At 38.5% G+C, this 12008-nt stretch overlaps 1 protein-coding gene across 2 annotated transcripts in view; it reads right to left on the bottom strand.

Annotated features, from left to right (window-relative positions):
• LMBRD1 (LMBR1 domain containing 1) overlaps positions 1-12008 on the bottom strand; it is a 63884-nt gene that overhangs the window by 26264 nt on the left and 25612 nt on the right. For both annotated transcript variants that reach the window (XM_058020689.1, XM_058020690.1), the window contains exon 8: positions 1227-1352. In XM_058020689.1, the coding sequence (XP_057876672.1) occupies positions 1227-1352 (126 nt within the window). The remainder of the gene's footprint in view (positions 1-1226; positions 1353-12008) is intronic.

The raw sequence follows: 12008 nt of genomic DNA, 5'->3' as shown, positions 1-12008 counted from the left end.
GCTTAATGCATACATAACTGAAGATAAGATTTCCATTACAGAATGCAGAAGAATCCTGATAAGAATGCATAAACCAAGAAAAATTACTTTGCACTAAAGGTCATGTTACAATACAGACAAACTAAGAACTTCCAAGTCGTTGAACCTGAAGTTTTGCCAGACCAAACAGTAAGACCAGTTGCATGCCAATTATCATAATCAACAAGGTCTTGTATAACAAGTAATGATCCATTTGTCACAGCTTTCTCATTTTCCTCATATTGATTCCAGTAAGGGATGTCTTTGTGCTGTAGTGCTTTGTGCAAAACCAAAACACGATCATTTGAACAGACAAAGTGTCTAGAACACTGAAGATGCCCACACTGTAGAGGTACGCCAAGTATCCAGGGAAGACTGTTGGAACTGCTTCAACATCTCTAAGGTCTACTATCACAGAGCATATAACAGCACAGATGGACTGCCAGGAGGGAAGGGAGGCACCTCAATGTCACTTTTCTCAATCAAGGCTGCAAAAACACTGGTCAATCTGAAATGGGTTGAAAAAAGAGGTGGGAGATTCTCCCCCATCATCTTTTATGTAAAGAAATCTTACCCTCCTTTGGCTTGCACTCAGATTGTTAAAAGTGTCTTGCTTATATGAGGCACAGCATTCCCATTAGCTGCAAAACCATTATGGGTTTACAAATGGTGTTCACATCCTAGGGATATTTAGGACTCAGAACAGCTTTCCATCTGTATGCTTTTCCTAAAGAAATTATTTATAACAGCAAGGTACATTAACTGGGAAGCAAGAATATCTGAAGCTGTTATTTATTCATAAAGATGATTAATAGTTTGATGAATCTAAATCATGACAGCTCTTTGTAGCAAGTATCCAGTGTTAACTGTACTGCATTGAGTAAATCAACAAACTGGATGCTGTTTCTGGTAGCAGACTAAATGAGGTTAGTATCTGCAAAGCATCTCTTCCATCCAAGCAGGCCTGGAGAAGCTTGAGTTTAATTTGTTAACACTTATTAGCTAGACAGAAATAACTACTGCTGCAGGACTGACATAAAGAATGTAATCCCTGCTACACAAGCGACCACACGTGTTTCAAAGTAACTCAAATAACTGCAAGCTATTAACTTCTGACTTGCTATTCTTTCTGGAACAGACTCTACATCATGCCCATAGTTAGCAAGGAAAAAAAATCATTAAGAAAGTGAGAACAATGAAGATCTTACCTTTGATTTAATCCTCAATAAATGTTGTTCCACTTCTTCAATATCTTCAGTGTTCTCCAAACGTTCATAAGATGCACTGGTAGTTCCTTTAATCAAGTTCAGAGGCAAAGCTGACATACCATAAGCCTTAAATAAAAAGGAAACACACAAACTCAAATTTTCTGCCATATATTTTCATCTGATAAGTCTGATCAATGTTGTACAGCTATGAGGCAGCACAAATGGGTGGTTTTTTCATCCCATCTCTTACGAAGGCATCCAATTTCCTTCCTCTTTTGCACAAAACATAAACATGCCATGCAAATTGCAGCATCCCACATCGTTCCAGTGGTACTTAAGTGTCTCATGACTGCTCAGACATCTATTAAGATCTCATATAAGCACAGTACATTGATAATTTATTAAACTAGCCCTTGTTTTTGTAAATCACATAGCTTCCAGAAATCTTAACCTTCCCACTTTAGATCAAAATCAACATTTTGTGCAATACAGAAACTTCTAGAAAATGAACATTAGTAGTTTTAGAAGCAAAGTATAAACAATTTCTTTGCAGCCAGGAGTGTTCAAGTTGCTTTTGAATAAAATTGAGTTGAAAGTACTGAATTTACTAAAACCAAAATTCTGCAGTTAAAAGGCAGTAAAAGCTATGTGAACATCTGAACTCAGCTATATTCCAAGACTGCTCAGACAACCATTCATAAATTTCCTCAGAATTTACTCCTCATTATAAATTCTATGTCATTCAATGTGTTTTGCCAGCTTCTACATCAACAGTACACCCAGATTTTTCCAATGCAAAGTCCATAAGCTTTCCACTAACAAAAAGAAACATATTTGAGGCAAGGTGAACAAGAAAATGGCACTACTTTCTCTCTGTTACCCTAAGATTCTTACAGATCAAGGCCAAGATCAGAAGTTACTCCAGGCAGTTTAGAGACATTAGCCATAAGCTTGTAATTTGTTTATTGTGGATATGTTGCTCTTAGTGCAGAGCTCAGCAGGAAGGTTCTTCCCTCCCTCAGCAATTAACACACACAATTTTACTAGAGTCTTGGATATCTGAACACTTGCTAACTTCAGAGAATTGTTTAGGTTGAAAGAGACCTCTAAGATTATCCAGTTCAACCAGTAAGCTAACGCTGCAAAGTCCACCACTAAACCATGTCTCTAAGAGTCATGTCTACAAGTCCTTTCAATATTTCCAGAAGTTTGAAGAGCAGTTTTCTAGATATTCACAAAAATGCCACTTCCTCCTTCAAGCACAGCTTTACATTTTCTACTGAGAACAGATCTAACACAAATGCTAGTGTGTTAAAAATGTCACCATACATGCTGTCACATCATGAGTTTTCTGTACACAAGACATGATTTGACCTGCTTAGAAACCTACTTCAACATACCAAAGTCTCATGCTGAGCCCAGAGCAAGGCACTGCCCATTTCTGATTGTATCTTTGAATATGCCATAACTTAGCCTGGGCTTGACAACTGTCTGTGTGCCAGCTCTCCCTTCAGACCATCTCCTCTGAAACTATTTAAGTATATAAGCTGTTTTGCCACCCACATGAGGCTGCAGATATTGTCTACCTAGACTTCAGCAAAGTCTTCAACACCATATCCCACAGCACTCTGTTGGAAAAGCCAGCAGCCCACAGCTTGGACAGGAGCACTCTGCTGGGTTAAGAACTGGCTGGATGGCCAGGCCCAGAGAGTGGTGATGAATGGTGCTGCATCCAGCTGGCAGCCATGGTGACCCCCCAGGAATTTGTGTTGTCCCCAGTTCTGTTTAATGTCTTTACTAATGATCTGGGTGAGGGGAGTTAGTCAACCATTAGCAAATTTGCAAGTGACAAGCTGGGGGAGAGTATTCATCTTCTGCAGGGTAGGAGAGCTCTGCAGAGGGACCTGGAAAGGCTGGATCAATGGGCTCAATCCAATGACAGGAGGTTTAACAACACCAGGTTCCAGGTCCTGCACTTTGGCCACAACAAACCCCTGCAGTGCTACAGGCTGGGGGAGTGATTTGACAGTGGCCAGGCAGAAAGGGACATGGAGATACTGATGGACAGCCAGCTGAACATGAGCCAGGGTGTGCCCAAGCAGGCCAATGGCATCCTGGCCTGTGTCAGCAAGAGTGGCCAGCAGGGCCAGGGCTGTGATTGTACCTCTGTACTCAGCAGTGGTGAGGCTGCACCTCCAGTGCTGTATCCAGTTCTGGGCACCCAATTTAGGAAGGCTGCTGAGATGCTGAAATGTGTCAGGGAAGGGCAACAAAGCTGTTGAAGAGTCTGGAACATACATCCTATGAGGAACACCTGAGGGAGCTGGGGCTGTTCAGCCAAGAGAGAAGGAGATTCAGGGGAGACCTTATCCCTCTCTACAACTCCCTGAAAGGAGGCTGTAGCCAGGTGAGGATCACCTCTCTTCTCCCTGGCCAGCATCAGGCCAAGAGGAAACTGCACCAAGGAAGGTTTAGGACATAAGGAAGAAGTTCTTCACAGGAAGGGTGACTGGGCATTGGGATGGGCTGCCCAGGGAGGTGGAGTGACTGTATCCTGGAGGTGTTCAAGAAAGGACTCGATGTGGCGCTTGGCGCTATGGTCTAGTTGACAAGGTGGTATTAGGTCATGGGTTAGACTTGATCTCAAAGGTCTTTTCCAACCTAGCTGATTCTGTAAAAAGCCCTCTCCTACAATTCTCTTCTCTAGACCAAACAAATTCCTTCAGTTTTCATTTATGGGTTGCTCTCTACAACTTTGTAATCATGTCCATAAGTGTTCATTGGGGCCTCTGTTTCATAATCTAGGGGACCAAAACCAGACAATTTCCAGATGTGGCTTTGGAAGTGACAAGCACAATGACAATGCCTATTCTCTTGCTGAGGCAAGCTCTGGACACTGTTTGTATTTCTGCTGCAAGGCACACTGCAGGATCATGCTCACCTTGCTGCCCACTAGGACTTCCAGGTCATTTCCAGCAGAACTATCTCCCAGCTGATCAGACCCAAGCACTAACTGCTGCTTGCAATAAACCCCCTTAAGATCTGCTAAACCTGATGTCATTCTTGTTGGCCCAATTCTCTTATCAGTCAACATCTCTATGGTGGCTCTTTGTTCTATCTACTTCTCCAAGTCTGACATATTTCTCAAACTATATGATTACTCGACCCCATCACCCAGATCATTTGTGAGGACTCAACAGTATTGGGCCCATACTGACCCCAAGGAGCTCACTCAGGTCACTAGCAGTGTAACTACAGAATTCAGGGGACATGTGAACACTGTCAACTAAAAGGCAAGTCACAATTTACCTGAGGTCCCTCTCTGGAACACAAAACACTTCTAGCCAGTGCCAGTATGCAGAAACATGTAAGACATCACTATGAAAATGTGCCTGAACAATTTTACAAACCTGAGCTTAGAAGTAATTAGATATCAACATCTGAGGTTTCCACCTGTTCTTCAAACAACTAACATATCAATTAACACAGCAAGTATTCACTCTATGAAATAGTTAAGAAATAAAATCCAGGGCTTTAAAGCTTAGTTTAAGTTTCTACAAGGAAAAATACAACTCTCAAAGTGATGCATTGTTTTTGCTAATGTGAACTACATACTTGAACATCAAGTGTGCTCCAGTGATAAAGGCTGTCTAAGGTCCTTCCCTGAATACAGAAGATGCTAATAGTAACATGATTATGCAAGTAAGGCTCCCATCATCAGTGTGGGAAAAGAACACATTGGTCCTTCAAGATAACAATATATAGAATGAAGGACAGAAAAATGAGTCATCCCATGTGATGTGTCACAGGTCTGAACAGAAGCTGTATTAGCTCATTTTCAGGGCTGCATTTCCCTTCAGGCTGATAAAGAAGTTCAAAGTTGCCCTGGACAAAGTTTTAATCCCTTGGGTTAGTACAAGTGTTAAATTATTCAAGGGCTATTATGTTAGGCATCTGCAACTTAACCAGCAAACAATGTATTGAGGACAGCCAAGGAACACAAACCAGAGATGCACACTCCAGCCAAGAGAGGTCTTAGTCCTGAAACAAACTGTGGGTTCAAAGTTTGAAATATGAATCAAAATATATCAAAATAAGCCTTTAAAGCAGTTAACACAAGTTAATTGATGTACATAAACTTACATAAAACAAATAATTAATTCTTGACATATTTATACCACTGAAACAACAGATTCCAGGACTTATTCTCAGACAATTTTTTGGTCTAGAATTGTTAAATCAAATGAGAGACACTACCAAAGAGTAAGTAACCAGACATCCAAATGTACAGTCATTTACAGCGTACATGTAGTTTTGTAACACAGGCTCTTAAAAATTAACTGAGTCTGGTACCAAACACCAAGTGTTCAGGCTGGTATCTGATAACACATGTTGCAAGGATTCATCTCTAAGGCCTAAGGCTCTATCTCTGCTCTTGCTTGAATGCCAGATCAGCTTCATTGAAACCACATTTCTGAGTAGAAAAATAATTTCAATTTATAGTTAAACCAATTTATTTTAGAGACATCTCCTGTCTCTCGAATTACCACAAGTGCTCAATGTAAGAGACCACCACTATCATTTAGCTTAAGGGCTGGAAAGCCAAATCCTTAGAGCTCACTACCTATTAACTACAAGTTAGAAGCATCATCCATGAGAAGCTGTCTTGTTCTCACTTGAGTTTCTGTCCACAGGCACCTCTGGACAGATGAAGTTTTTACTTATAGACCTTTTGAAGCATAAGGCCTTCTATGCTAAAGGATAAGAAGAAAAACACAACAACATACTGCAACAGAAAACCCAGCTTCTCAACCCTATGAGAACAATCTAAACAAATCTTTTGAGATTCCTGTCTTATTTGTTACTCATGGAAGTGGTAGTTCAGTCAGACAGTAATCTGAAAATAAATCCATCTACAGGAAGAGCCTGTCACTCCCATGAATGCCACAAATAAATCAGTACCTTCATGCAGCATCAGCTGGCACTGAAGAGCAGCAAGAAGCGTGCTCTACCTGTTCTCTGAACATGCCACCGAACCCAAATACAATCCATGCTCCAGACAGAGTATTCCATACCTTATGAGAAACCACATAAGCATTGTGTCACCACATAAGCATTGTGTCTAATTTGCTTAATCTTTTCCCAGGTCCCTTTCCTTCTCATCCTGCAGCAGATTCAGCCACTCTCGTGTCATTCACAGTTGGGATTTAGAAGGAAGAGTTACTGTTCTGATTCTTAGTCTCTTGCAGACTCAGCACATTGCAACACTTGAGACTTGCCACACTCACATAACCCATGGGCAGATAAGGGAAGTCTTTCTTACTAGCTGCCTGCCATGCTGATAATAGTCACTCAGAAACAGAAAACAGAACATAAGTGAGGTTGCAAGAAGTTGCAAAATCATGTTTTACTGACATTGTTGCATCAAGCAACTACTTCAGGGATAAACTCTTGAGTATTAAAAAGATCCAGAAAGGTTTTCCACTGGAAACTATAACCTCTAGTGTAAGATTTCAAAATTGCACAAACTATGAAAGAATATCACTTAAAGGGTATGTTAAGGTGGGAACACCTAATTATCAGCCACATCAGCCATAAGCACATAGATCAGCTGAGAGGAAGACAGCAAACCACATTAAAATTAATATACTAAATCACTTTAAAATAGAGTTAAATGACTTAAAGCTGAACACCTACCACAAAAAAGCCTGAAGCCATCAGGGATTATAATTTAACTGGAAGTTGATTATGTTTCATTTTCTAATCTGCTATGTTCAGCTAGTAAGATATGGTCAAATGATTAACCTGTGGCCCAAACAGAATAATCACTCCTTGTTAGAGATCAAGCAGAACAAGTAAATATTTTCTCATCAGCTTGGTGCACAACCAGAACTAAAAATAAAGATAGCTTAACAGCTCTTTCTCGTTAAAGATATTTAAGAAATAAACTTGTGATTTCAGTAAATTATTGAAAAATGCTTGTGTAGCATATCAGAAAGACTTCCTACTACATTTATTATTAGGAAGTCTATATATCATGCAAGTGGCTTTAAAGTGGTTATTACTAAGGTTTTTAAAAGACGTCTATCTAATCTTGGGCAAGAGGTGCAGAAATAAATATTGACAAACATTTCTTGCACAGCAGTGCCCTCTAGCGAAGTCACATAAAAAAGCCAAATTAAAAAGAGAATTCTTATAATCACCGTGTAAAAGACAACAGAAATGTTCTCAGCTTTAGACACAAATATTCATATTCCTATTTTCTTACAACAGCTTATTTCAATACTTCACCTCGAAGTGTGACCATGAAAGACAAAATGCTCAGTTCTACCAACTGGACTGACAAAAATGCATCTATTCAAGTTAGAACCAGCTAAACTATTTTAATATATGCAGGACTTAGAAAATACAGTCAAGTATGAGCTAATTTTCTTTAATACAAATGCCCCAGTTAAAAACCCCCTCCATTTAAATAGTTATTTTGGTATAGAATATGCTTTTATATACTAGTAGCCTAATCAGCTTTTGATTTCAATTATGCTAGCCACGAGGGAAGTCACAGGATACCTTTTACCCTTCACAACTGACACAATTCAGTTGCTTATGCTGAACAGTTTCCTATGGACACAAGGCATTCTTGCCAGCACTGCTTCTGACTGAGCACACTGCTCAGTCCAATTAACAGCCTCAAGGGAGGTGCACTTTCAGGTGTCACACCAACCCAAGCAACACTGAGTTTGTGAAAGAGGAACTGGGACTCCACTTTGATTGAAACTGGATCTTCTCGGTGCAGCTTGACTGCACAGCTCTTCTGAAAAGTTATCTGACCTTGCAAGGATTCATCACCTGCTTTCTTCTAAAGCCACCTGTCCCATCTCTGACTACCAACTCACACTACCATTCAAAAATAAAAATTGGAATTTAACAACCTTACTTCCAGAACATCATTAAGCATGGCAAATAATAACAACAGTTTATATATCTTCCCTTAAATTACGAGGACTAAAGGAGAAAGCCTATTAAACGCATCTGAAGATGGCAAGCTCTCTCATGGACAGTTGGCTATTTGCTTCCTCTAAAAATTTCATGCCATGCATCTTCAAAAGTCATTCAACATGTTATCTGGTAAAAATTCAGTTTTTCATAAGAAGTTCTAGCATCCAGTCTTCAGTTGCTATGAGAGCACATAACTTTTGAATAACAATGTTGTAAAAAACATCTCAAACAGGTTCACTACAGCAATTCTTGCACGATCCACAGTACTCAACGTGAATCTTGCACTGAGCACATTTCTCTATTCTTCATCCCGACTGTATCCTGCTATAACTCACCTTCATTTCTCATAGTAGTGTTTTCTCTCCACTATACAGACTCATTATTTGCCAGTGTTCAAGTGGACAAAAAGTGCTGTCAAAGTTTCTAGGATACAGAAGCCAAATACAACAGCCTCTACATTACAGCTGTTCTACTACACACTGTCAACTTGTGCTTGCTGGACAAAACATCCGTGAAAGAGTTAATTCTGCTTCAGTTACAATACTGATCAGAATTATTTTGCCTAGCAGTCAGCTTCTATACTGCCCCATCAGGCTTAGAAAAGCATTAACAACCAAAAAATTAACCTACTTTCCAATTCTAAAATTTTCAAGTACAAAACAATTTACCCACCAGTTTCATATCTACAGTTCTCCAACAGTGCAGTAGGAATCAGGCTGTTAAAACAACCATCAAACTGGTTTGTTATTTTGGTTATTTACTACTTCCCAGAGAAGTGAACATAATAAAATAATTACATTTCTATTTCAGAATTGGCATTGAAGTTATTAAATAGTAATGACGATGAATGGATGAATCTCAATTTCTCAATAGCTGTTTGACATCTGCTTAAAAGATCACTCATGAATGAGTGCTTTGAAGGTTAGGCAGATTCTAAAAGTTTTTAAGCTCTTTGATTGCTAATAACATCAACTGCAGAAAAGTAAATCATAATCCATACAAAAATTAGGTGTGAAAAGGTCATCACATTTGTGAGTAGACAAGCTAAGCTTTCAAACATTTCTTCTTTCAGCATGGAGAAAAAAATGAGCACTTTATAGTTCCATAAGAAATCAAATAATGCTTATTAAATGTTTGGAAAAATTACAAAGCCAATTATAATCATCCTTCAAGGACATGCTAAGTGAGATGCACAAGATCACTCAAAAATTAATCTGCCTACTGTTGTACGAGCAACTCATTATTCTGTCTCAAATTCAAATAGCTACCTGGAGCTGAAAACAACTACTGTTTTAATACCTAAGGCCATGTAGAACCATCTCAATGAAAAACACATTAATGAAAGAATAGATGCAAACTACATCATCTGTGAAACTGTTTCAAATTCCCCCCCCCCCCCCCCCCGCCAAAACCAGCATAGCACTGCAGGCCTAATTTATCATTTTCTTGTTACTGTTCCATCTTTATAGACATAGAAAGCTGTCAGTATAAATCATCAAGGTCATGGACTTGCAGAGCCCTCTTGAAGATCACCTATTCACATGTCTTACAAAACAATTTTAAGTATCAAGCATTGTACATCAGTACTATACATTACATAATACCAAAAAAGTAGACTAGGTGATAAAGCTTGAAAACAGATAAGCAACCACCAATTAAGAATTGTGTTGAGAATTAAGACATATTAAGACATAGATCTAAATAATGTTCATTTAAACATTGCAAGTACTTGAGAAAATGAAATATGTTTATGCTCTTGCCAGTAATATTAATGTATAAAGTGAACATTTGTAGACTTCATCTACATTATTCACCCATGCTATTTTACTTTTTTTCCCTTAACAAGTTAAAAATTTAGCATACACAAGCTGCATCTTTTTTGTCCTTTCCTGATCTTGCAAACTGTCAATTAAAATCAAGGAAAGATTATTCTTTGGTATATTCAGCAGGGAAACCCAACATGAAGTTTTAGTAGTATATTCTAAAAAGACATACTAAAATGTATCAGTCCAAAGTTAGTCAAAAGAAACACAACTGCAGCTTTTATATTTTTACATCCATTCACAGAAGGAAGCAACTTTGCTTTTCATCCAACCAAGTTGCAAAGTTACAAAATTAAGGAAAAAGAAATTTGTATTACTTGGATTAAGAACAGGTATTAAAAGTTTGGTTGTTCCCCTATTCTGAATTGGCAGTCTCCCTTTCACTTACCCAATGAGCTTCTGAAAATTGCCACCTATCAAAGTACTTCAAAGCTATTACTATATTCCGACAGAATCTTACACAAACTAGCAGTTATTAACACATAACTACTTATTTTCTGACATGGTGTAGTTTTACAACAAAGTGCCCAGCACACTTTTTGAGATACTAGTTGTACTGAGGTGAATAAATCATAGTAAGAATCTCTAATAAATCTTTCATTTTTTCCACAAATTAACAGCTGTGAAGGAATAAATAGCTGTCCAACACGAGCTAAATGAGGTTCTAACAGTAAAACCAGTATTCTTTAATCCAATAAAGAACCAATCTTGTCAATCATTGTCACCTCAACCCTGAAAGGTTAGGCCTTGAGAGACCCCAGACACTGGACTGATGGCTAAAAAATAGGTTTTAACTACATTAGTCCTTGGGGTAAGTTTGTTAGTTCCATAATTGAAACTGCAGCCATTTACAGTCTCAGTAACACCACCCTGCTGTATCCCTTCTCCTGTGGAAGCAGGAGGATCTGCTTTCATAAAGGAAGCCTGGGCACATACACATGCTGAAGTGAGCTTTTGCTCTCTATTTCTACTCGAATTCAAAGCTACCTGCTGACAGTGACAAAGCCTTTTCCCCCCAACTTCTCACATTATTGTATATTACCACAACACAAATTCAATTTTAGAGCAGCCATAATCTAATTCTTCATGCTGAAGGCCACACAAAGCAGTACTGTTAACATATACTTAACTAATTGCAGAATGGATAAATTGCACTGTCTGAGACTTTAATAAAATCACTTGATTCATCTCTTTCATGGTTTCTTCCATAAATAACATTTTAAGATGAAATCAGTCAACTGCAGTCACAGCACTCCTATTTATTTTTAGTGTTTTCTGTTAAAGTAGGCATTCAATGTAAGGCCATTTTTAATTAGGTATGAAGGGATTTGCTAACGTATTACAATACAACCTTTATTAGGCAAGCATTTAGCATTAAGATTTTTTTCTTTACTGTGAATGAGTACATAGAAGACCAGATATGTCTGTTCCTAATTTCCCTTTAAGAATGGAATAGCAAACTCTGGCACTGAAACAGGTTGAGGATATGCAGAAGTCAGGGGAAAATAAAAAATTTCAGTTACATCTATACCACAAATCCTGAACTCTTCACTGTGTAAACCACAGATCTGAGATCACCTCTGTCCAGAGACACAGGAACTCAGACCACACATGGTGTCCCTTATCCTTTTTTCCATCATCTACTAAGCATTTGTGGAAATTTTTGAAATAGATGTCTTAATTCTTGTGTTCACACCTACATAACAATGTTCTCTCTCTGTGCTTAAAAACAACAACTAACACCAATGATCAAAGAGTGATTTGATGACTAAGCACAAAGATCTCCCACCTTTGGAAACTGGCATAAACAATTTGATAGGCAGCAGAAGGCTACCTGAAAAACAAAGACTTGTCTGTGCACTCATGTCTGTCTCACCTAGAGGTGATTTTTTTATACAAGGCTAATATAGCAAAAAAAAAAAACAAAAAACACCCCACAACACAAAGACATGGGAAACTACCA

This window comes from Melospiza georgiana, chromosome 3 (assembly GCF_028018845.1).
Source record: "Melospiza georgiana isolate bMelGeo1 chromosome 3, bMelGeo1.pri, whole genome shotgun sequence".
In the NCBI taxonomy this organism is placed as follows: domain Eukaryota; kingdom Metazoa; phylum Chordata; class Aves; order Passeriformes; family Passerellidae; genus Melospiza; species Melospiza georgiana.
This window is presented reverse-complemented; position numbering and strand designations above follow the sequence as displayed.